At 44.6% G+C, this 26574-nt stretch overlaps 1 protein-coding gene across 2 annotated transcripts; it reads right to left on the bottom strand.

Annotated features, from left to right (window-relative positions):
* Window positions 1–23079: 23079 nt before the first annotated feature.
* On the bottom strand, window positions 23080–26320 carry LOC134481110 (Y-linked testis-specific protein 1-like). Of its 2 annotated transcripts, none has more exons than XM_087577191.1 (3): window positions 26180–26320; window positions 24030–25145; window positions 23080–23502 (listed from the first exon to the last, which is right to left on the bottom strand). In XM_087577191.1, the coding sequence occupies exon 2, from the start codon at window positions 24977–24979 to the stop codon at window positions 24278–24280; it is 702 nt and encodes a 233-aa protein (XP_087433317.1). In that variant the 5' UTR covers window positions 24980–25145; window positions 26180–26320; the 3' UTR covers window positions 23080–23502; window positions 24030–24277. The 2 variants fall into 2 exon arrangements, with proteins under 2 accessions (XP_087433317.1, XP_087433319.1); XM_087577193.1 differs by having other exon boundaries at window positions 24030–25100; window positions 26180–26308.
* Between the last annotated feature and the right edge of the window lie 254 nt (window positions 26321–26574).

Below are 26574 nucleotides of genomic sequence, written 5' to 3'. Positions count from 1 at the left end.
AGATGCTGAGCTTTTGAGTCGAGGGAGAGTGTGAACTTGGGACAACTGCAGCTTTGTCTGATGTTTGATGTCTGGATTTGCCTTCCCTGAGATTTTTGCCCAACCCCCTTCCCTGCTACTTCCTTTCTTTGCCCTCCCTTCCTGTCCTCCATGCTTCCCCACTTCTTTTCCATTGTGAAGACCATTGCTTCATCATCTTATTATTAGACACAAGAGAGGCAAAGACATTGGACCTTGTAGTCACATGACTTCACACAGGAGACAAAGATACTCAACATAACAGGCTGAAGAGGTTGGACAGGCTGAAGAGGTTGGTCCCTACTTCCATCTGGTGCACCCTCCCTTTCTCAGATAATTTGAATGTGAAATGCTCCTCAGAGACTGCAAACACAGAAACACAGCTCTCACCTTAAGGGACTAAGGATGATTTATTCTGGAGCCATGTAGAGTGATCTTGGTCCAGGAATACAAATTTAGGTCACCCCTTATTCCAGTGTGGACACAGTTTCACAAAGTTTCATAGTTTTACAGAACCAAGAAAGTTATAATGCAAGTAAAATGCAAAATACGTTGGTGGGCACCCAAGCAAGGCAATTAAAGCAAATTAGGTGGATCTTTTCTATGTCCTCACGATGCTATCTGATGACATTCTTAGCTTTTAGATTGGTGGTAGCTAGGGGTTTACTAAGTTAATAGATTCCAAAAAGTTTTTTTTTTAATCTCTGACATAGATTAGTTTTGACAAAGAGGTAGGCAAAGAATTCTGGGGGCTAAAACTATCAGGTAACTAGCCTCTGGATCAGCAACATTCCAATATCTCCTCACCACTGCAGTTCTAAGCAGCCAGTCAGTTTTCGAAGACAGCTTCTTCCTAGAAATTCTTGTTTAAGGGGCACACATGTTTATACAGTTGAACCTCAGTTGCTGGCACCAATTTGAGAAGGGATTGTGAATCATTTTGGACATGGGGACAAGCTGGCAGTCATAGACCCACAAAGGAAGGCTGCAAGGTTCATGGCCTGCCTGTCCCTGACTCCAGCCTTGTTCTCTATATCATGGGAGCTCGGTGTACAGTGGCAGGCCCCTTTTTCTTCTGTCAGGTACTTTGTTCGGACAGTAAGGAAACTGATTAGTGCAATTAATAGCAGTTCAATTAACTAGAAGCAGTCTTGAAATCCAAGGGTACCATTCTGGCTTTGTGCTGGGTGAAGAGTTGTTGAAGATGCTGTTGTCCCCTTTCAGAATGATGAGTTGACATCTTTACATGCAAATGTATGTGTGAGTCATTGATTGGAAGGCAGGGCCTTACCTACATTGTAGTCGAGTGAAGCTGATCCCCTATGGACTGGAGTTGGCTCCCTGTCCATCGCTGTTTACGTCTGAGCCCATGAGAAGATTGAGAAGCAGAGGAGGTCACTCTGTGACAAAAGAGCAGGGATGGAGGATGTGTCTACAAGCCAAGGGTGGTGGCATTTTTCAGAAACAAGAGGAAGGGCAGGGAGCTCTCTCTCTCTCTCTCTCTCTCTCTCTCTCTCTCTCTCTGTCTGTCTGTCTCTCTCTCTCTCTGTCTCTCTCTCTCTGTCTCTCTCTCTCTCCCTCTCTCTCTCTCTCTCTCTCTCTCTCTCTCTCTCTCTCTCTCTCTCTCTCTGTGTGTGTGTGTGTGTGTGTGTGTGCGCGCCTGAGAATTCAGGATGTGTCTTTATGTGCAGAGCTGGGAGAACTGTTCTCTGCCAGACAAGCCTCTCTTCTCTCCACTTCCCCAAAGCTTCATGTCTCATTCATGTCAGCACAGAGGAGACACGGCTGATGGTGTAGGACGTCCTTCTTAACTCCCCTGGGAGCTTGTCAGAGATGCTTAGAGGGACAGAACTTGTGGATTTCTGCCTGCAAAGGCAGGTCCACTCTGTGGAGAATGGAGCCGGCAACAGCCTGAGGGGTAGACCTGAGCCCAGCCTGCTGCGCGCTCCCTTGTGTTTCCAGTGCATCTCCATTACACAGTTTTGTTTTCTCAACTCATTTTTCGGTAGCATTACTCTGGGCCCCCTTTGCTTGTGGTTTGAAATTTTGAGCTAATGGTATAGTAATCTCTAGAAAGGGGTGGAGCTTGAAAATGTAGTTTCTTCTGTTCAAGTAAATCACAACTTTGTAAGCGGCAGGTGAGGTTGTTTCAAGTTAACTATTTTCCTCTCTGGGTTTCTTGTATCTTCTTCTTTGAGGCTGGGGAGTTGGGCAGAGTTCCTGGCTGTTTCACACTGCACACCTAAGGATGTGCTGCTGGGGAAACAACAGCCATAGTCTACAGCACTCCTTCCCTTAGCATGGGACCTTGGGAGACATTTGGTATCCAAAGGACAGCACTCAGCAAGAACATTCTTTGCTCTGGCTTTAGTTACATTGACTGAATGAATGTTGTTTCGGGACCTCTGGACATTTATTTACTCATGGGTTGTGTTGGGAATCCATTGGAATTGAAGCATTCCCTTCTGGAGGGAAGAAGGAAGGTCAGAAGATTCAGGAAGCTTAAGAAACCTATAAGGCTTAGGATTCTCGAAGGTTATGACGCTCAGGTCCTGTCCTAAAGAACAGTAAGATGAGAACTATTGCCCAGTGGGTCGGGGGCAGCCATGGTGAAGGGGGCTTCTTGGATGGAGCTGCCTACTTGTTGGGCTGAAAGCTACATAATGTAGCTATTTTGAGTGTCACCCATGCTGGAGTGGGTTGTCCACTGATAGGGTTGTCTGAGCGACTCGTCTGCTCCTGAATAGCCATGATAAGGTAGACCTGGCTGGAATCGTTTGTAGATTCTTGGGTTTCTTTCATCTTGTGACTCTCTTCTTTCTTTCTTGACTTAGAACCTTCTGTTTGGTTACTAGGTGGGGGAAGGGAGCCCACACAGGAAATGTACTACAGAGTCCAGCTTCACCTCTGCATCTGGTCCTCTTGTTGGCCCTGTGGGAAGCGTTAAGTTCCTCCCCTCTTTCTGTTCCAACTGCTAAACGTTATAACCACTGGTCATTAGCACTCTTTTTGTGCATTGAATAAGGACAGAAGTGACTGTGTCATCATCTGGGTAATGCAGACTGTCCATCCTTCTCTTGAGCCAGCCCAGGTCTCTCTGGCTTACAATGATAGAAGAACCAGAAGCGGCAAGCACAGGCTCCTGAGAATCTGTGAGGCAACAGTCCTCCCTGCTGCCCCATGGAGTCTGTTCTAGTTTCCTTTCTGTGGCTGTGATAAAATGCTTGGATGGAAAGTAGTGTAAGGGAGAAAAATGTTTTGACTTCAACTTTCAGGTCATGGAGGGGAGTCAGAGTAGGAACTACAACAAGATCTTGAGGCTGATGCCACCAAGGGACTCTGCTTGTTGGCTTGCTCCAGCTCAACTCGCTTTCTTATACATCTTAGAACGACCTGCCTAGGGAATGGTGCTGCCCACAGTGGGCTTGGCCCTCCTAAGTCAGTCAACAATCAAGGCAATTCCTCATAGGCCTGTCCACAGACCAACACAATAACACAATAAGACATTTGTTAAGCCCCCCTCACGTATGTGTCTGTCTGTATGTCTGTCTGTCTTTATCTTTCTTCAAGTGATGCTGAGTTGATCAGAGATTATACTTAACCAGTTTATGCTAGCTGCAGCATGCATCTTGCTTTCTTGATTCTGTAGACTCATAAATGGTGCTGAGATATGCTCCATGGTGAATCATACCCGAGTCTCACCAGGAAATGATTTAGATGAGATTTTTGATTCAGGAGTGTGTCAGCACTCTGAACTACTTGGCTATGAAAATGACAAGCATTTTGGATGCCAGAGGGTAGAATTGGATTGAGTTGTGTTCTCTTTAAAAAGATATGCTGACATCTGTTATGTAAATGGCATAGTGGGTTCCATATGAAGGAAGAGGAGACAAATTACTCTTTAGAAAGAACTTTATGAGGAAAGGGTCAGCACCACAGACAGCCATCACAGCCATGATCAGAACCTGAAGCGGCAGTGAGAAACCTCTGGCCCTGATGGGAACTTCCTTAGGAAAGTTGGTCACCTAATGGAGCTGTTTTTGTCCTCACTCTTTGGGCTTCAGTAGCTAGTATGGGCAGCAACAGAATTTGTTCTGGGAAAAGTGAGGTCTGACAGAGTCCCTGAAGTGGCCCTCCTGGATTTTACACCCTCTGGAAGACCAGTCTTGCAGCTGGTCCTAGTTGGGCTCTGCTCCCTGCTGGGGACAGAGTCTACTGAGTGAGGCCTGAGATGTGGAATCTAATCCCCCATCAATTGTTTTAGACGTGTTTTCTTTTTCTCATGCATTGCTTTAGAACAGGCCTGTTTATCAAGGACCACTGGTCCGTGTAATTCATCAGTTAAGGAAAATGCTCAAATGGCTTTCTTTAGACTAGCAGGATTTTAAAAGGCGGTTATTTAATTACAGGCTACTCATGAGAGGGACAGATAAGCCCAATAGAGCATTTTATTTAGTGGGGTATGACACCTGAGCACAGCAGATGTGTGTGTGTGTCTGTGTGTGTGTGTGTTTGTGTGTGTGTGTGTGTGTGTGTATGTGGTGACAGCAGTAACACCGTCATTTTCTCCCTGTCTAATGTGACTTCAACCTCTCCCCTACACCTTTGCATCCTTCTCCCCTTTTATCCATCCTCCAGGGAGGGACACAAGGTTTCCATTCACAAGGTAAGAAAGCCCAAGTCTTGAAAATGGCGCCAGTTCTCTCTGTACCTCAGAGGGTACAATCAGAACATGTCCACCTCTGAATTAGTTCTCCTGATAAAAGGACACTCTGTTTGGGTGTAAGCACAGAGGCATGTGGAGGTGGAACCATTTCTGTGAGAGAATATCCCTTCGGGCAGTGAGAAACACACACAGCAGAAGCCAGGGCATGAAGGTTGCGATAGACCATATCCTGATGGGGACTGGGAAGATAGCTCAGTGGGCAAGAGCCTTTGCTCTGCAAGTCTGAAGAGTTCAAATTCTCTCTGCACCTTTGTAAAACTCCAGGAATGGCTAATCATGTCTGCAACATGGGAGGGTAGAGGCAGGTGGATTGCCAAGAGCATCCTGGACAGCCACAACAGTCAAAATGGTGGGCTGTGGTTAACTGAGAGACAGAGAGTAGTGAGGAAGGAAATGCACATTCTACTCATCTCTGCACGTATGTACACACGCATGTGCCCTCGCACTTGGGAACAGGCACTCAATTCATACACACACATGAATCCCCCAATCACACCCCTGTCGAACCCTGAGTTCAGCTGCTCTATAACCTATGTTACTGAGTATTCTAGCAACACGAAATTTTACATTCTCCTTGTCTTGTAAACCCCATTTTCTGTTCAGTTTACAACACAGGAAACTAAACCTATGATTTCCCAGGCCCGGGATGGTGTGTCATAGCTTTTGGTCTTTCTGGAACAGCATCTGTCTATCAACAGAGGGACTTAAACAGAGGGGCTTTCCAACTTACCCTCAGTGACATGGAGCCATTTGAGTGTTTTAACCGGGTGACTGGGGTGCTCATTTTTCCTTTTGAGAAGTAGATTGGACAGAATATACAACATCACTCTGTTACAAGATGAACAACACATCAGAGCCTGGGAACAGTGAACTGATTGTCACTGAGGTTTTGTGTATGTGGAGTATGTTAAGACAGTGGATCTGAGAGAGAGAGAGAGAGAGAGAGAGAGAGAGAGAGAGAGAGAGAGAGAGAGAGAGACAGAGAGCTTGATCTTAAAATATCTGTTCAATGTATAATGTGATCAGAATACTACACCTCATACTTCAAATGTATACAGTCCCCATTTGTCATGCATACTCGATAAATCTCAAAAAGAAAGGTAAAGGGGAGTTGGGACAGAAAGTTTTGGAAGGGGCTAGGGCGAGAGTCTAGCAGTTAAGCCCTCACTCCCCAGAAACTTACATAGACGCCTCGTGGATGTGGAGACCATCCTATAAGTCCACCTTGGAAGGCAGAGGCAGGATGCCCAGAGCAAGCTGTCTGGAAAGGTGACCCACACCAAAAGGAGCTTTGCCTGTGAGTGAGAGTTGCTGCCACAGTGAACAAGACAGACAAGACATTAAGGATATTTCCTGAATGTTCCTTGTTCTTCCACATGTGTGTGCATGCACATGTGTTAACTGGGTGACTAATTCTTCTCTCTCTATCTCTCTCTCTCTCTCTTTCTCTCTGTCTCCCTCTCTCTCTCTCTGTCACACACACAGAGTCTCTCTTACACACACACACACACACACACACACACACTGAACAAAAAATTTAAGATCTGGAAGAGGGATGCCCAGACTGGATGGATAAAATCAGAAATAACAAATTGTGTTGGAACTCGCTGTGAAGGAAGAGGGGGACCAGAGGGAGAGTTGTGAGTGTGGCTGTCTGCTTGTGCCACAGTATAAGGCCAAATAAACCCAGTGCCACCTCCTCCAGGATCTCAAAGTCACAGCTCTAGCTGAGGTATAGTTAGTCAGTGATGTCCATTGTGTGTGTGTGTGTGTGTGTGTGTGTGTGTGTGTGTGTGTGTGCGTGTTCACTTTTGCGGGTGAATATGACCACAAGCCCATGCTCTTCAGTTCGCGATCCCAAAAGTGCTTTGGGCCCATCTTAAGTCATCAAAGCTCTCAGTGCATGAGGTTGAATGACTTCCAGAAAGCATCTTAGTAGGGCTGAATAATGTTTCATTACGTCACAAGGACATTTTCTACTGTAGATAAAATAAACACATATACTTTAGAATAGACAGAGACGTGAAAAATGGAAGTGGAAAAAATGTCACTACCGAGTTTGCATTAAAAAACACATTTATTTAGAATTCACCAGGATAGTTGAAGTTTCCCATATAACCTACACATGATTTCCATATCTTAGCATCGTACATAATCATATGAAAATAATTAGGAGAAATTAACCTTTGGAAAAAAGAGTACTTTTTTCCTTCCCAGCTCCTGCTCCCACAATGACAACTCTGAAACTAATTATTTATTAACATATTCCTGAGCCACAAACTTTGGCTCATTCCTGGACTAACTTATTTAACCCATTCAAACTATTCTGTGTCTTCTACATGGTTATTTACTGTGCTTTCATCCCCTTCCTTAGCATCTTCCTCAACATCTCCTTTAGCATCTGCCGCAGCGTCCCTCCCTGGGTCGCCTTTTATACACTATGTCCCAGAACCCTCTCTTCCTGCCAGTGTTCCGCCTTCTATTTCCTGTCTCAGTTCATAGGTCATAGACTTTTTTTTTATTGACAGGTGATGCTTAGAAGAGATTCTCTCTACAAACCTCGGTGCATTAACATCAACTAAATGACGCATTTTAAGTTCTCGTTTTTACTTTTGTTCGTGGGTCTTCTTTGTGTTATGTCATGTGGCTGCAGAACCTGCAAAGGCCAGAAGAGGGAGGAAGATCTCCAGAGCCAGAGTCAGCTGTGAGGATGCTAAGTGTTCTGAGTAGCTGAGCCATCTCTCCAGCCCCTAAACGACACAATTTTGTCACAGCAAGGGGAAAACTGGACACTACTACTCCTATGCCTTTTCACACTGTAGATTCCAATCCACAATGTATTTAGAAGCTATGTGTCTGGTAAATGTATTAAAGTTTTTTTATTCCCACTTCGGGGGGTACCTAACCCTGCGTTTCCCCTAGACTTTGAAGGTTGTCAAGGTATGAATGGCCCGTTTTCCAGGCTCTTTGCTTATGGTCCACCTGTCTGGTCTACTGAGCATCCCTACCCGATCCTGCAGGTCCTCGATCTCTGATGACCCCCTCATCCTTGTGGATTCCTGCTTTTGAACCCTGATTTCCAATTTTTCTTGTGCAGCTGTAGGGAGGTTTGGCACCAACTGATTTCGTTCAGCCCGTGCTATTTAACAGATAAAGATCCGCTAAACTTTAAAATATTCATTTGAATAATTTAATTTTATATAGATAGTATTATGATCTGGTGTGTAATTCAAATATTTCGCCACCAAGGAACTGTATTTACGATGTTGTGTAACCTTTTAAAAACCATTCTCCGGTTTTAATTTTGGTGTGTGTGTGTGTGTGTGTGTGTGTTTGTGTGTGTGTGTGTGTTAATGTGTTATACAGTGTCGAGGGTCCAAGCTAAAAAATCTGCACAGATAAATCCCAGAATAGTCAGGTGGAGACTCTGAAGCTCCTCTATCCCAACTGAGGAACTACTGGGAACTGATGACTGTAGGGCAGAGGGCCCGTTTACTTCATGGATTTGGCCCCTGACGGCTGTGCATGCTCCCCTGGATGTTTGTAGTCACCCCCACAAATCTAGTCAGAACGAAATGGACTCAGCAGTTTCTATTAAAATGTAGATGGAAATCAGGAGGGAGGAAAGGGGAGGGATCTGAGGGGAGGGGATGGGGATGGATTCGCTCAAACACATTATGTGTATGTACCAAGTTCTTAAGGAAAAAAATTAAAACAAAGTAAATAAATAAATAAATAAATCTGCTCATGTGTGCACATGTGCATGCGTTTGTGTGTGTGTGTGGGGGGGGGTTGCAGCACTCTGCTACAAGAGGATACCATGCAGTATCTTTCTCTATGTCTCTCTGCCATTTTCTTTTGATGCACTGTGGTGGTTTGAACACGCTTGGCCCATGGGAAGTGCCACTAGTAGGAGGTGTGGCCTTGTTGGAGAAAGTGTGTCACTGTGTAGGTACGCTCTGAGGGCTCCTAGTGTTCAAGCTCTGCCCAATGAGGAAGATGGATGCTCTTCCTGGCTGCCTGTGGCTGCAAGCCTCTTTCTGGGCTGCCTTCGGAATTAGATATAGAACACTCTCCAGCACCATGTCTACCTGGACTCTGCCGTGCTTCCCACCATGATAATAACAGACTGAACCTCTGAAACTGTAAGCCAGCCCCAATTAAATGTTTCCTTTATTAAGAGTTGCCTTGGTCATGGTGTCTCCTCACAGCAGTGGAGCCCTAACTAAGACAGGTGGTGTCTTTGCCTGATCCCAAATTCTCATATTTTCATCCGGGCTGGAAGCCAGCAGACCTTAGTGATTCTGTTACCCTTTCCTGTCCCTGGGGTTGCAAGTTTAACTTGCCTGTTTCATGGTGACTGGGATCTGAGTTCCGGTCTATTTAGGCAGCAAGCAGTTTCACCCACCAATTTTCTTCAGACCCATCATGTGGTTTTTAAGGCTTACGAGACGATTACGGTCAACATGCAAACACAAATTAGAGATATCAAGAGCATCTTGACTTTACCTTGATTTGGTATATTTGAGTTGTTTCAGTGTCTTTCTTTCACATTGTTTCGGTATATTTGAGTTGTTTTAGTGTATTTGAATGATAGCTGAGGATTGGGAGACTTAGCCTGAGATGGGAAGGAGAAAGTGAGGATAAAAAGATCTATCAGATTCCTGCCACTTGCCCTTGAATTCAACATTTCATATTTAAAAGTACAACAACCACCACCAACAATAGTCAACAACAAGGCATGCATGCAACAGAGTGGCAGAGAAGACACTAAAGGGCATTACATACTTGTAACCTCACTTTCTCCGCTAAAGCCTCATGTATTGAGCCGATGGATTTTGTTGTCAAACCCTGATTATTAATCCCTAGATGGGAGCCCCCTAACACCGAGATGAATGACACCGTGGTCGATGGGATAGGCAGAGCTCGTGATTTTCGTTCCTTGTAAAATCAACCCAGTAGGGAACTAATAACAACAGCTCACATACATAAATAAAAGAGCCTTTCACACTGATGATTGGAATTACTACTATATATCCCAGTTCTTTGCATTTTATTTTCATTAGTGTGTTGTTTTCAGTGCCATGCTTGCTACATAGAAAACTGTGCATTTTCCACACTATGTATCTTTTGGGGGTGCACTCTGTAAGCTAAAGACTAAATCAATCCATATCAAAGTGTTCCTCCCTGTCCTGTTTACAGAACTGAAATTAAACTGTTTTCACAAAATATTTCACACTTGCCTGGCTCATTGTCGTTAGGGCTTGAGTGTGAAATTTCCCCATTGTCTCACCTGTGGGAACACTTTGTCTCAAGCTGATGGCACTGTCTAGGAAGGTGGATTAATCTTTCAGGCTGTGCCCTAGCAGAAGTAGGTCACTGGGGCAGGAAGGAGGGAGCTGGCTGGTTCAGACCGAACTCTTGGCTGTCTGATCCACCCAAATATAAGCAGGACTCATGCAGGATATCGGTGACACAGATCAATACACTGTTGCCATGTGGTCATTGCCAGGACAGTCTGAACCCAATGAATGTGACTGTGTGCCCTAAACAAACCTCTATCCTTCATATTGATTGTATCATGAATTTTAATACGTTGACATAAAAATAATGTAAGTGTACATCTGCATGTGTGAGTGTGTGTGTGTGTGTGTTTGAGAGAGAGAGAGAGAGACAGAGAGACAGAGAGACAAGAGATAGAAAGAGACTGAATGAGGGAGAAAGTGCATTACATTAAGTACGTATAATTTGCTCCTTGAATCATAAGGCAGTCAATTGGTTTGATTTATGTTCAATATTTGGATTCTTTAGAGTCATACAGCCTTATATTATGTATCTAAAGCTGAGAGTCTAAATTTTCTATTAAATAATAAATTGTCTTTATCCTTGAGAATTTCTTATATGTATACAATTAAACAAGGCCATAACATCTTCCATTTCTCCCTCTGCTCTGCCCAAATTCCCTGCCAATAACCATCCCTCAAAATTCATATTCTCTTTCCCAACCTATACCCACTAAGCCCGATTAGCATTTTTTATGTACTTATGGGTGTGTGACCATCTACAGGAATGTGGGAATTCTACCAGTGACCAAACCCACAGAGAAGAATGATTCTTTTACCCCAGCAGCCGTCAGCACCCGAAAACCTCCTCAGTAAGGGATTCTGTCTAGCTGGTGGTCCTTTATAGACCTATGCAGGTGACCACAGCTACTGTGACATCACGATTGCAGCAGCCACGTCCTGTCCTGAAGGCAGCAAACCACAGCCCTTCTTCCCACCCTCTGGGTCTTACACTCTTCCCACCTCCTTGTCCAAGATGCTTCCCGAGTCCCAGGAGTTAAAAGAGACTGAGTGCTCATCCATAAACGGGGCATCTTTATTGCTTTCCACGCTAAACTGCTCTCTTAAGAAACTTTATTTTAGGGCTGGAGAGATGGCTCAGTCGTTAAGAGCACTGACTGCTCTTCCAAAGGGGCTGAGTTCAATTCCCGGCAACCACATGGTGGCTCACAGCCATCTGTAATGGGATCTGATGCCCTCTTTTGGTGTGTCTGAAGACAGTGACAGTGTTCTCACATACATGGAATAAATAAATAAAGCTTTAAAAAAAGAATCTTTATTTTAAATTTTAACTGGAACGCGAAACTTTTTCTTTCTATTAACCTTTATAACATTTACACACACACACACACACACAAACACACACTCAGAAAGAGAGAGAGTGAGAGACAGAGAGAGATAGAGAGAAGGGGAGGGGGGCAAGGGGAGGGGGAGAGAGATAGAGAGAGACAGACACAGAGACATACACACAGACACACAAACACACTCACACAAACACACACAGAGAGAGAGATAGATAGATAGATAGATAGAGAGAGAGAGAGAGAGAGAGAGAGAGAGAGAGAGAGAGAGAGATCTAAAGGACTAAAATACATTCCTAAGTCAAAGATAAAGCCCAGACACTTGTCAACAGGATGGTGCAGAGTTAATGGTGGAATGACCATGGATCCTCCAGAAGGCAGGAACCAGAGACAGAGGCTCTACCAGGGAGGGCGTCTCCTGTTTTTGAAGCCTTCATGACCAGGATTGGTGAACTGCAGACCAGCCGTGTGGGTGTCAGCCTGCAAAGTGCACTTTGTATGGAGACTGAGGTGGGCTGCCCAGGCTGCCTTGGTGCCCTCTCACGTCTATGATTCCTAGGAGAGTAGGAAATGGTTCACCAGGTTCAGTGGTATTATACAACCTGCAGTCATGGGTCACTTTCTCTGCTGTTAGCTGTCTGTGGGGTTTGGCTCCAAAATTCTTCAATAGCCTTGAAAGGGATTCTGTTTAACTCATTCTAGGTTGATCTGTCTTTGTTTTCCATAAAGGTTCCGTGAGATAGACAGCGATCTGCTCCCAGGAGTGAACCAATGTCTTGACCTTCTGAATCTTCCGAATGGAGTCCTTGGCTGAGGTTTGTTAGAACGTCAACCTCCTCCCAACAGATATCTGTGCCTGGAAATGTATCCTTTATGTAGGTCTATTCTTCTGGTGTGTGTTTCTCTCTCTCTCTCTGTGTGTGTGTGTGTGTGTGTGTGTGTGTGTGTGTGTGTACATGATGGAATTGCAGAGAAGGCTGTCGAATCTGCCATTTATTTTTTTACTGTGTGTGTGCTTTCCTATTAAAATTGTTCTTAAGTTTCGTAAGAGTTTCCCTACAAGCTTCATTTTTAGGGAGAGGATCTTCCAAATGCGTGTTCCTCTGGTCTGAAGAGATGAGAATGAGTCATTAGCATGGAGGGCTGAATGAGAGCTGCTGGTTGGTTCCCAGTGATGCTGTGGGCCCTAACTTTGTAAGCTCGGCCCTGTGCGCCAGCCAGAGCCTCTGTGTTCTTTGAGCCCCTCCTTTGGAGGTGACGTATGCATTGTTTGTACTGTTTGCCTAGCACTGAGCCTCTATTGAAATTGTTTTCCCTGCCTCCCTAGACAGAGTGAATTGTGAAGTCCTTCCACATGGAAAATTGCTCGCCACATTGAACGGGGAGAAGGGAGATTCACAGTAAAATACAAATGAAGAAAGCAGGAGTGACAGCCATGTATGCGATACCCCGACAGCTAAGGGGGTGCGGAAACATGCAGGTGGCTGCAGAACTTGCAAAATTTGGTTGGCACTCATTCCTCCACAAAGCTCACATAATTTAGCACCAAATATTCGGATCTTTCGATAGCTATCTTTCTGTAAATCCTCAAATAGGCTGTGTGTGTCTTCGTGTATATCTCTGCATGTGTGTGTCTGTGTGTATGTATTTGTGTCTATCTCTCTTTCTGTGTCTGTCTCTGTCTCCCTCTCTCCCCCTTCCCCTCCCCTTACCCCTCCTCTTCTCTCTCTCTCTCTCTCTCTCTCTCTCTCTCTCTCTCTCTCTGTGAGTGTGTGTGTGTGTGTGTGTGTGTGTGTGTGTGTGTGTGTGTGTGTGTGTGGACATTCAGAGATTGTCCTCAGAGACAAGTGGCAATTTTGCTGTGATAAACTCTGAAAACGAGGATGATCTTCTGAGCCATTCCCTGTTGCTGGCCTTTCCCGTACAAGTCTTTTGAATTCTCCTTTCTTGGTTTTACAGATTTCCTCTAGTTCATTTTACCACACCCAAACTCCGTGCTTTTCTTAGTTTGATGTCATATAGTGGGAACCTCCAACGTTTCAAACTCAATTCTTGTGCGCGTTCCTCCGCCTGAGAAACGACATAATCTGGAAGCTTGTGCTAAAACTGGACTCTTAAAAGTTACAAGTTATTAGAAATTGTGTTTAAATTTAAAAATCATTTCCTCATTTGTGTGGGCTCACACGACACGTGTAGGCAGTGCTTACTGATTGATCATGGCGCCGTACACTTCCGACCACACAGACCCTGGCAAGGATTACTTCCGGTGCTGTGTGACTTATTTTTTCTACTTCCAATGAAGGTGCAGACTTGAGCCATTTCCGTTGTCAGCACTGAAATGACGTAGTTCCGGTTTCTCAAGGCTTCCAGCATCTAGGTTGAGTCCTTGACATGGGACATCCGGGACACGGCACAGCGTTCCGTTGGGTTGAGCAAGAGGGATCTCTGGTTTGGATTGTTATCTCTGCCCAGAGCACATGGATTAAATTCGCAGACCCCATGAGTCTATAGTGGCTTCTGTGAACTCTGTGTGTTATTATCTTTTCAAATCCTCTTAGTTCTTGGCCTAGTCGCTGACAGATGCCTCGCTCTGTGAACTGGCTGCCGTTGTTCTATTACAACGATTTGATCGATGTGTCGCCTTCATTTTTTAGCTCTCGTAGCTCCATTTTCTGAGAAAGGCTACTTTCCTCTGTGCGCATGGCCTCAGGTGTTGGACGCTACCTCTTAGGAGGTCTCAGGCCCTTCCTCTGAGGCCCTGCATCCCTGCAGACAAGGAGCTAAAGTCTTTGAAACAAAATCCAGTAACTCCACGGTGGCTTTTTCATGCCTTTTGAGAAATCCGAGGACAAGTCTTTCCACTGACTGCTGTTCACACACATTAAACTCTCTCTCTTTTTTTTTTTTTTTTTTTTTGGTTCTTTTTTTCGGGGCTGGGCACCGAACCCAGGACCTTGCGCTTCCTAGACAAGCGCTCTAACCACTGAGCTAAATCCCCAGCCCCACACGTTACACTCAAGTCGAGATATGCAACCTGCGTTTTCATCCTAATATCAACAAACACATGAGTTACCGGTAAATTTATTGAAAGAACCAGGTAAGAGTTTGGAAACTCCTTTGTCTCTCTTTCTCTGGAACACAATTTTTCCCCTTTGAAAGCTAAAATTTCTAAATTTATTCAAGTCCATTAACAATCCACATTGTTCTTAATTTTTTGATGGGAATGACTTTAGTTATCTACAGACTGACCCGCTCCACCCCCCTCTTTCCATGACTAAAATGAAGGGTATTTTAAAAACAGTTCTGCCTAATGAAAACCTACTTTTTTCTTTTGTCAAATATTATTTCTTGACTTCTGGATTTTTTAATACCAATAAGGCACCAAGTGTTCTCTAGATGTCTCCCCTGCCCCCATATTACTTTATTCTTTGGTAAACATGGGGTGAGCCCCCTCTATGCTCATTATCAAATGCTTCTGATTCGATTTGTGGACAAAAGCAACCTATCTTCTGTCTTTTTCTAGTTGTGTTCCTTTTCAGGGAAAGAGAAATACCAAAGCCTGCCTGAGAATTAGGATTTTTCAAAAGTCTCATCTCATTGTGGATTCCAATTTCCAAAGTTGACATTCATTAAGGGGAACGGATATGAACTTCCCATCACGGTTTGGAAGTGTATTATTATTTCTTGTTATATTTATTTTCCCTTTGTGACTTGAGATGTAATCTACCCACAGACAAAAAGAGGTATCTAACCATGTTCCCGTCTTCCCCTCTCTGTAAGTTGAGATTTCTAAGGCTGAAGAGGAGAATAAAGCAAAATGAAGCAAGTCTGCAGATGTTGTCCACGTACTTCCTAGAACAAGAAACAGAGAGAGACACGTTCCATGAACACGTGTATCAGATGGACCAATGAAACTGCAGGGGCCCTGGCTAGATCTAAAATCCCTATAAATGGTGTGTGTGTGTGTGTGTGTGTGTGTGTGTGTGTAAACCTTGGTGTATATGTATATGTATATATGTATGTATGTTTTAGGGTTTTACTGCTATGAAAAGAAACCATGACCAATGCAAGTCTTACAAGGACATTTAGTTGGGGCTGGCTTGTAGGTTCATAGGTTCAGTCTATTATCATCAAGGCAGGAACATTGCAGCATCTAGGCAGGCCTGGTGCAGGTGGAGCTGAGAGTTCTACATCTTCCTCTGAAGGCGGCTAGAAGACTGAATTCCAGGCAGCTAGGGTGAGGGTCTTAAAGCCCACACCCACAGTGACACACCTACTCCAACAAGGCCACACCCACTCCAACAAGGCCAAACCCCGTAGCAGTGCACTCCTATTTGTCACTATTTGTCTTTGAACTTGAAACTTATTCATAAAACTGTTCAATGGATAACAGGTAACTTTTTTTTATTTTTAAAGATTTATTTTATTATATATAAGTACACTGTAGCTGTCTTCAGATACACCATAAGAGGGCATCGGATCTCTTTACAGATGGTTGTGAGCCACCATGTGGTTGCTGGGATTTGAACTCATGACCTCTGGAAGAGCAGTTGGGTGTTCTTAACCACTTAGCCATCTCTCCAGCCCGACAACAGGTAACGTTAATGAAATAAATACAGACGTATTAGAAAAATAGACAAGAAGATGTGTGCCTTAGTTACTGTTCTATTGCTGTGAAGAGACACCATGACCAAATCAATTTATGACAGGAAACATTTAATTGCCGTCTTACAGTTTCAGAGGGTGAGTCCGTGGAACATCGTGGTAGACACCATGACAGCAGGCTGGCAGGCAGGCAGGCCTGGCTGGAGTAGATCCTGAGAGCTTATATCCTGCTCCCCAGATGAGAGAGAGAGAGAGGGAGAGAATGAGAGAGAGAGAGAGTTAGAGGGAGAGGGAGAGGGAGAGGGATAGGGAGAGGGAGAGGGAGAGGGAGAGGGAGAGGGAGAGGGAGAGGGAGAGGGAGAGGGAGAGGGAGAGGGAGAGGGAGAGGGAGAGGGAGAGGGAGAGGGAGTGGGAGAGGGAGAGGGAGAGGGAGAGGGAGAGGGAGAGGGAGAGAAGCCTGGTGGGCTTTTGAAATCTCAAGGCCCCCACCTCCCACTGACACATCTCTTTTAACAAAAACACAACTCCCAATCCTTTCTAAACAATCCACAAACAGGAAACCAATCACATTCAAGTATTTGAACTTCTGAGGGTCACACTTATTCAAAATCCTAAAGTATGATTTTATTTTCTTTTAGAAGAGTAATGAGTGTTCATCCCATTTGGCAGTATATTTTATCATTACATTTCATTTCTCAGAGATTAGGGTTATTTGCATAACAAGCTTACAATCAAGCCATCACTCTCCCATAAGCCAAAGGCATCATACCTCCCCCCTTTCTACTTGATTATCCACATAGGGGTTACGGAAACATATGACTTCATCCTGATTTAGTTCAAAGCATGGGGAGCTATTGATGTGCAATTAATTGCTATTCATAATGGGATAAAACAGAAGCCAACATGATTGAGTCTATTGTTGCTGGGAGCTGAAGATTTCCCTTCCATTTAATAAAACGTGATAAATATGATTTTAACGCAAGCCTAGAAACACCAACAAAGCCTTTAGTTTATATTTTTTTCAGTATTTCCAGATAATTCTCTGTGACACACAGGAACCTAGAGGAGGAGAATGGTGTGGAGTCACTGACACACACTCAACAAAGTTTTCATTTGCACAATAAGGAGATATATCCTGTCCTCTGAGAGTTGGCCCCAGGACTCCCAATGATCTAAAAGTCCTCAGGTTCCTTGGATAAAACGACACTACATTTGGATAAAACCTATGCAAGCCTCTTGTATAATCTAGTCATATTTATATATATATATATATATATATATATATGTGTGTGTGTGTGTGTGTGTGTGTGTGTGTGTGTGTGTGTGTGTGTGCATAGAGACATGTACGTTCAGAGGCTGGGGGAAGGTAGAGCGTGTTCTGATCCTTCACTACCTGCTTTATTCCCTTGTGACAGTGTCCCCTGTTGAACCTGAGGTGAGGCTCACTGTCAGGATGCCCCGGTCATCCTCCTGTTCCCATACCAAGCACTGGTGTTTGCATGTGTGACCACAAACTTGGCTTTACCCCTCTGCCGTCTCCCCAGACCCTCCTACATTTTCAATAATCTCTGAATTACTTTGGTACTTAATGAAATGAAATCATGTGGGGTTGTTATTTAGGAGATGACAAGAAAAATGGTTTGTATGTGTTCAGTACGGATATGGTATTTTAAAACCACTTTTATTAGTTCCTTGAGAACTTTGTACATTATATATTGATAGAATTTACTTCTCACTTCTCTTCCTAACTCCTCCCAGATCCATCCCCACCTAATCCCTTCTCCCAACTTCAAGCTCTCTCTCTCCCCTCTGTAATAACCCACTCAAGTCATTTATGCTGCCCATAAATTCATGGGCCTTGGGCAAGCCCCTGGAGCCTGGCCAGCTTATCACCAGCTATATCTTTGTAGGAAACTGACTCTCCCTTTCCTGTCAGCTAGGGCTGAGGGATAGTGGTCCTGTCCTGTATAGAAGACACTGCTTTGTTCTGGTTCTCGCTGACATCTGTATCTTATATTTCCACTCCCTCTTCCTTGAGGGTTCCTAAGACTCAACTCCTTCCCTTTTTACCTCTCTCTGTGAGTCTGTGTATATGCGTGTTTGTCTATTTTATAGATGTCCCATTTTACATTCAAGCACACACATGGTGGGGGTGTCTTTACAATAAACTGCTGACGGTATCTCACCCCAGACAAAATGCTGCAATGCAGACATGGTGTGGTTCAGTCCCAGAAAGAAATAGGTGATGTTGAGAAAACTTCTCAGCTGTTTCTAGTGTGAGGTGAAGGTTAGACCTCTGACTCAACCTTCTGGACATACCCTATGGGTTTAAGATACACATTGTCTCAGTACAATGTTCAAAGGTGGGAATATGAAAAGCGATTGGACCCTGTGGGTTGTAATCAATGAGTTCATCTATTGATGATGTGTATGAAGGTGGTAGGAAACTAGGAGATAGGAAATTAAGGGACTTGGTCATTTGGGACATGTCTTGGAGGGCATTTTTTTGTCCTTGGTCTCTTCCTGTGTTGATGCTTCTTGGATGACCGTGAGGTTAGCAGTTGAGCTCTATCATGCCCCTTTCATGGTCATGTGACCATGGACCGACACCTATGAAACCATGAACCAAAATAAGTTTGTTTACTATGTGAGTTGCTTGGCAACTTGTAAGAGTGATGAATGGATTAACATGAAAGTGGCCAAAAGTGATGCTGACCACACTAGGTCAGGACCGGATTTGATGTAGGAGGACCCATGACTTAATCCTTTAAACTCTTTGTCTGGAGGCTGCATGCTAAGAGAAGACACAATGTTTCCCAAGTGGTTTTATACAGAAGATTCTGCGAATGTATCTGTCGTCTTAGCAAATCAAGAACCTCCTGCTTCCCGCTCTGGTCCTTCTCCTGACTTCACTTCTGTGTTTTTAATAGACTTTGATGTCCTATGAATTAGTGGGAAATGAGTATTAAAAAAAAGGAAGCTATAAATTTTGCTTTAAAATCATTAAATTACACACTTAAAATAAATGGATTTTTAAGTATGTAAATTATACTTCAATAAGGCTGCAGAAACGGCTTGGACAACTATGATGCTTGCCGTGTGATTTGCTATTTGTCATAGTTCCTGTGACTTTGATCTCAATAGTTGTGGGATTTATTACAGATGACTCAGACACCAGGGTAACCATGCAGGGAGAACACTCCGTTCTGTCAGGAAAAAAAAATCAAGTCAAATTCATTGGCTTTCTTGATGAGGGATTTTCTGGTCACAGCTGAGTTGGCTGGAAGTTGGACAGCTATTGGCTGAGAGCAAAGATGGAGAGAGCACAATGTTTACGGGGATAACTGAAGGTTGTGCTCACGAAAGGGTCTGAGTCTCATGGAGTGCAATTGCAGAAGCTCCAGTGGCTGATGAGGCTGAGGCCTAGGACCCTTGCAAGGCTGCCATTATACGTTTTGTGATGTCATGGCCGAGTGGGAGGTAAGGGTAGCTGAAGTGGAAAAATTTTGGTTTCTTTGGAAACTCACTTGTGTCACAGGATGTTTTTCTGGAAGCTATGTTATGAGAAGATGTTTTGCTGAAGCCGACACATGAAAAAGCATGTGATATTTAGCTGGAGCACACGCTTGAAGGGGGACAGGATGTTTATGGAGAACATAAATGTAATCCCACTTAGAGGGAGAGGACATTTTTACATTGCTACACCTTGCAAGCCTTCAATGGTCTTTGCTGGTCTTCGTTCCGTAATGAGAAATGCACAAAAGAACCTGTGCTATTCGGGCTGCTTCTGGCTGCTTCTGCTGCTTCTTGTTGGTTTGTTAGAGCCTTGTGGTCTCTGACAGGTCAAGGCACTGCTACTGATTCGTGTTTTGCGTTTGTTATTGGACCATACTGCACCATGAAGGTGTTGGAGTTACCCCAAAGAATTACTTCTAAATAGGTCCACAACTCTCTCCCTTTTCCTATCAACTTTCTCTCTCTGCTACCTCTTGTTGGTGGGCTAGAAGGTTTAAGAACCCTAAATAAAGTAGGTTTTGAAAAAAATTAAGCCTACAGATAGATTCATGGGTTTTGAGAAAGGGCTATGTCTCCTTCTAGAGGAGATGATATTTAGGTGGTGACTTTTTGGTTCTGTGGTCTACTGTGACCCATTAAATGGCCAGTGATTGACAGTCTCCCAGTAAGTGCAGCACACACTAAAATGCTGTTGCTTGGTGTTGGGAGCTGTACAATGTATTCATTTCTTGTCACATATACTCGTGTATTCATGTTGGTGACAGTAGTTACTCTTCAGTTCTGCCATACAGGGAAGTGGGTCTATACACTGAGAGAAGAGAGTTGCTGGTGATGCGTATGTAACATGGAGTAAGAGAATCATTATGGTGCTGGGTCATTCTTTTCTTTTTTTCCCCCAACTTGAAAATCTGGAGACAACTGAGAAGAGATAACAATTCAAGAACTCCCCCCATTAGATTAGTCTTTGGGTAAGTCTATGGAATATTTTCTTGATTAATGACTGTTGTGGGAGGGCCCACCATTGTGGGCAAGTTCATCAGTAGTCATGTGTAAAAAGAATAGCCTTTTAGGCTGTAAGAAATAGTAATGGAGCAAGCCATGGGGAGAGTGCCGGTTTGAATAAGAAAGGCTCCCACAGTCATATATTTGAATATTTAGTTAACAGCGAGTGACAGTATTTTCAAGTATTAGAAGGATTAAGAGGTGTGCCTCATTGGAGGAAGTGGGGGTGTTGACAAGGGTGGAGTTTGATTTTTCATGAGCCCCATGCTTCCCCAGGGTTTCTCTCTCCCTCCCTCCCTCATTCTCTCTCTCTCTCTCTCCCTCCCTCCCTCCCTCCCTCATTCTCTCTCTCCCTCTGTCTCCCTCCCTCCCTCTCTGTCTCTCTCTGTCTCTCTCTCTGTCTTTCTCTGTGTCTCTGTTTCTGTCTCTCTGTCTCTGTCTCTCCCTCTGTCTCTCTCTGTCTCTTTCTCTGTCAGTCTGTCTCTCTGTCTCTCTGTCTCTGTCTCTCTGTCTCTCTGTCTCTCTCTGTCTCTCTCACTGTCTATCTCTCTGTCTCTCACTGTGTCTCTGTCTCTCTCTGTCTCTCTGTCTCTCTGTCTCTCTCTGTCTCTCTCTCTCTCTGTCTCTCTCTCTGTCTCTCTCTCTGTCTCCACTATCTCTCTGTCTCTGTCTGTCTCTGTCTGTCTCTGTCTGTCTCTGTCTCTGTCTCTGTCTCTCTGTCTCTCTCTGTCTCTGTCTCTCTCTCTCTCTCTCTCTCTCTCTCTCTCTCTCTCTCTCCTTACAGAGCAGTAGCTCTCTATTGATCCCGTGTTATGCTCCCTGCCATGATGATGGACCAGACGTTTGAAACTGTAAGTTATCCTCCAATTACATGCTTTCATTATAGTAGTTGCCTTGACCATGGTGTCTCTTCACAGCAACAGAACAATGACTGAGACAGGGAGCAGGCCAACAAGCAGTGCTCCTTGTTACCACTTCAAGCTCCTGCTCTGGTTTCCCTCAGTGATGGTCTGTAACCTGTAATGCAAACAACCCTTTCCTCCCCAAGTTAGTTTTGATCATGGCATTCATTACGGAGAGAAGGAAGCAAACTAGAACGTCACAGGTCAGTACATGAGCAAGTCTTACCTTTAAATTAAAACAAAGTGTCTATACGTCTCTAATTGTGGTTATGAGGTAAGCGTCTGTGGCTCTACTAGACACACTGTTTCTATAAGAAATTGTCTTACTTAGGGTTCCTATTGTAAGGAAACACGGTGACCAAAGAGCAAGTTAGGGAGGAAAAGGTTTATTCAGCTTACACTTCTACATTGCTGCTCATCACCAAAGGACGTTTGGACAGGAACTCAAACAGGACAGGATCCTGGAGGCAGGAACTGAGGCATAGGCTATGGAGTGGCACTGCTTACTGTCTTGCTCCTCATGTCTTGCTTAGCTTGCTGTCTTATAGAACCCAGGACCACCAGCCTAGGAATGGTGCTGCTCACAGTGGGCTGGGCCCTCCCCACCAATCACTAAGAAACTGCCCTACAGCTGGATCTTATGGACGCATGTTCTCAACTGAGGCGCCCTCTTCTCTGATGACTCTAGCTTGTGTCCAGTTGGCATAAAATCAGGGTGGTGGTTAGAATGTGATTGTCTCATGGGAAGTGTGGCACAAGTAGGAGGTGTGGCTTTGTGGGAGTAGGTGTGGCGTTGTTGGAGGAAGCATATCACTGTGGGGGTGATATGCTTCTTCTCCAACACCATGTCTGCCTAGACGCTTCCCTGATTCCTGCCTTGATGAAAATAGACTGAACTTCTGAACCTGAAAGCCTGCCCTAATTAAATGTTGTCCCTTGGGTTTGGGGATTTAGCTCAGTGGTAGAGCGCTTGCCTAGGAAGTGCAAGGCCCTGAGTTCGGTCCCCAGCTCTGAAAAAAAAGAACCCAAAAAAATATTGTCCCTTAAATTTGCCTTGGTCATGGTGTCTTTTCGCAGCAATGAAACTGTCAGACAACCAGCCAGTATAAAAACTCCCAAATAGCAGAATTAATCAACAATAGAAAGTATTTTCAAGTCCTGCAGTGAGAAACTTATTCTTGAGAGAAGAAACAGCAATGAATGAGTCCAAGATAAGGTTGCCACCAGAGAAACTCTTGGGGTGTAGATGTGGCTCAGGGATACTCCATGGAGTGCACAAGGGCTTCTCAGGAGGAGAGAGTTACATGGTCAGGAGCCACAAAGCATTTTAAAGTCACGGCAAATGGCATAGGGAAGAGCTCAGCACCTCTGCACTGGAGGCACCATCAGGAGTTTTCTGAGGATAAGCTTACATGTGAGTAAAATACGGGAACTTCCTGCGGTTAGTTGGGTAACAGGGCCCAAAGGTGTGTATGAAGCCATCCAGTCGAAGGAGAGCCAGGCAAGACAAGCCAGTGCAGGAGCTCTTGTGATCATCTAGGGGCATTGAGCAGAGACCTCAAAAAATATTACAGGATGCAACGGAGGCAAACAGCGCTCAGGGAAGCTAAACACAGGATCCACGTAACACCTGACAGAAGCTCACAGCATCCTCATCTTCTCTTTTAAATTACTTTTTACTGATCATACAAAATAATGGATTTTTTGATTCTTTCAGGAATCGATAGATATAAACTCAGTTTGGCATTCACTACTCTTGAGTTATCCTTGTCAAAATGTCCTCCGGGGAAGCCTCCACCTCACATCCACCTTCTGTAGTGATGGTTGGCTGTTCTTTAAGGAACCAAAGAGACCAATATGGATGCGGCCCAAGTTCAACTCATTCTAGATGCTTTCTGTTCTTCCTGGTCTCCTGCTTCACATTTTGAGAACTCCATCTTGAATTCCTGCGTCCCTCAGTGTCCTCTACTCCCTCATGTGTTCTTTTGTCTTTCTTCCACATCACCATCAACTTATTCTTTCTTACCCTCATCCTGGTCTCTTCTCTGCATGTGAAGGTTGGATGTATTTAAAAAGATGACTTTAGGGGCCTGGAGAGATAAGCAATGGATCAAGGGCTCGTCTGCTTTGAAAGAGGACTTGGATTTGTTCTTTGAGCTCTTGTCCAATGGCTCCCAACTACCTTTAATTCCAGCTTCAGGGGACCTGACTATTCTTGTCTCTGTGGTCTCCTGTGTTCATGCCCTGCCCCCACCCACATAATTAAAAATAATACATCTACAGATGAGAAACAGGTTTCATTAGGTTTCGTTAGTCAAACAATCCCCGACCTTCTCTGATTCTGAGTCTGCTTGGATCAGTTTATTGGGTTTCCCCTTGAGTTCCAAGATCACCTCCCTGTTCCCTGCCCCTCTTTCCCCAACAGTCTGTTTCTCCCTCAAACTTCACCTCAGAGACTCTATCTATGTCTGGCCCCTCTCCACTGTTCCTAAACATCCATCTTTTTTCCCCCCGTGCCATCCCTGCTCCTCTAAGCCTCATCTCCAGTTCTTTTCTCTCCCTAAAGTCCAGACCAGCTCAGTCCTGTTTGTTTTAGTCTATGTGACATTAGACTTACTGTTTACAGCCTTCACTTTTCCGGCTTCCTCTCGATTGTCCATCCACCACAGTCCGTCTCCTCCACCAAAGTGTTCACACACAACACGTCACGTCGCACATTTTAATTTTTAGAGCAAAAACAAATTCCACTGGAAAAGATACTGGGGTTGTCAAAGGCCCTTGAGTATCTGACACAGAAAAACAAACATTTTCCCCCCAATCCTATAAATTACCCATCTACATCCCCCACACTTTGTGAATTTCACCTTAACGGATGTTTTCTACCAGATTATAAATGTAGATGTGGACGTCAACATCAAACTTAATGAAGTACATGGAAGGCTTGGCTAGAACTTTGTAAATGACTTTGCCGATCTGTTTGGACCCGTCGCTTCTGGTGAACTGCACACAATGACCTGTTAAGATGTCGCTGTCAATGTCTGACTTCACCTCTGCTGGAGGAGTCTCTGGGATGATACGGAGGTTACCTTCTGTGTAATCATCCAGGAGCTGGTAGATGTATAGGACTGGATCTTTCTCGTAGGTGATGTAAAACCTGCCCTTCATGATCGGCACCTGGGCTAGGACCACCCCCCTCCAGTTGTCCTTAGAGCCATGTTTGCCCTCAAATTTATGCTCCACAGCTCGGCCAACCATGACCCTTGTGAGATGGGTGTCTTTCACTTGAGGAAACACTACTTTGGGAGTCAAGACCTTAAGCTTTAAAATCCTCTCATCGCTGTGAAGTTCCAGTCTGTAGACACACTCAATTCCATCATACTTGTCCAGATAGAGAGAGGGATTTATTGGCAGTTGATCTAGAATGATGGCCTTCCATTGGGTGACGGGCTCATCACCTTCCTTCCATCCGTGAGAAATTCTGCAGCCCACAATATTCCCCAGGGCCTGGGGAGAAGGCCTCCTCCTCCGCTTCTGGAAGGATGGTGTGCTCATCCTCCTAAGAGACATCCTCTTCTTCTTGGCTGTAGACCTCGTGTGTTAGGACACGGCATCCTGGTCCACTGTCTTGTGGCTATTGTTCTGTGTTCAGGCTTCATACTTGCCCGTGGCCTGGGTTTGACGAGCTCGCCTGCTTAAACCAAACACAATGCTGTTGCCTCTGTCATGTGAGTGCCTGCAAGAACAATGGGGGTGGGGTGAAGGTGGGAGCTGGACCAAGGCTCTTGTCTAAGAGAATTTTGGAGCAGGTGAGGAAGGCAATGGTAGACAGGGTTGAGCTTCTGAATCTAATTCTGTCATAATCAGAAGTTCATAGGAGGGCTGGGCAATGGTGGAGCACACCTTTAATTCCAGCACTCAAGAGGCAGAGGGAGGCAGACCTCTGTGAGATCAAGGTCAGCCTGGTCTACAGAGTTAGTTCCAGGATAGCCAAAGCTACCCACAGAAAAACCCTGCCTCAAAAATCAAAATCTAAAGTTCAAAGGGAAATGAACAAATGGTTCACTACAGCTCAGAATAACATATTCAGACACATTTCTTCAGCCCGAGGCACTTTGCCTCTGCTGAGGAACCTCTCCTTGAATGTCTAGGTCAGTGTGGGATTAAGTATCCCTGTCCCCACTTTAAGCAAGCAGAACAGAGAAAGGATAACAAAGGAGCCAGAAGGGTGGCCACACCCCTCTTCTACCCTCTAACTATGAACTATGTGGCAACATCCACAGGTGTCTGCCCAGAGACACAGCACACCAGTCCATTGGCTTTCTGGACTGTGCATCCTGACCCAGCCCCAGGTTTATTCCGCGAAGCTGTTGCATCTTCGACCGCAACAAGAGTCTTTTGTGTAGGCAACAACAGACATTTAGAAATAATATCTCCTGGGGTTGGGATTTAACTCAGTGGTAGAGCAGTTGTCTAGCAAGCACAAGGCCCTGGGTTCGGTCCTCAGCTCCGAAAAGAAAAAGCAACAACAAAAAAGAAATATTATCTCCTGAAATGCACAGGCACAGAGAGGAGCTTTGGCATTTTAGTAAGATTATGAATTAGATATTGTTAGCAAAGGTTAATATACTCTTAGACTGACTAGCCCAGACCATCCGCCGAGCTCTCAAACGTGGAAGACATCAGAACTTATGGTTACTCGCTGTACGAGGGAAAACTTTTAGCTTTCTGGGCTACAAGGGTCCCCGTAATCTTCATAAACGTATTTACCGAAAGAAAATGTCCTAGTCGGCCAGATTCTGTCTTCGGAAACCGGTCAGGCACCAAAAGGCTGTTGAACAATTGTGGGGTTCAGGAGCTGAACTGGATTTCACACCCCGCTGCGAAGATAGTGAACTCACCTTCAAGGAGTCAAGCGCCCCCAAGTGGAAGAGAAGCGCAACCTCCGCCCAGTGCTCTGTGACATCATCCAGGCTCTGCTTACGTCATAGAAGCCCTCTTAGGCCAGTTTCTTCCCTAGTTACGCTTAGAAACTTCCAGCATCTAGGCTTTAGCTTCTCATGTAGCCTCCTGGAGGCCCAAAGTAAAGTCCCCACCCAAATATTCTGATGACTGGAGTAACAGTCTGCCCATTTAGCTCATTTCATGCATTTTTTTTTTCTGAA

Source organism: Rattus norvegicus, chromosome 11 (genome assembly GCF_021556685.1).
Source record: "Rattus norvegicus strain SHRSP/BbbUtx chromosome 11, alternate assembly SHRSP_T2T, whole genome shotgun sequence".
Classification (NCBI taxonomy): domain Eukaryota; kingdom Metazoa; phylum Chordata; class Mammalia; order Rodentia; family Muridae; genus Rattus; species Rattus norvegicus.
Note: the sequence above shows the minus strand (reverse complement) of the source record. Positions and strands in the feature narration are given on the sequence as shown.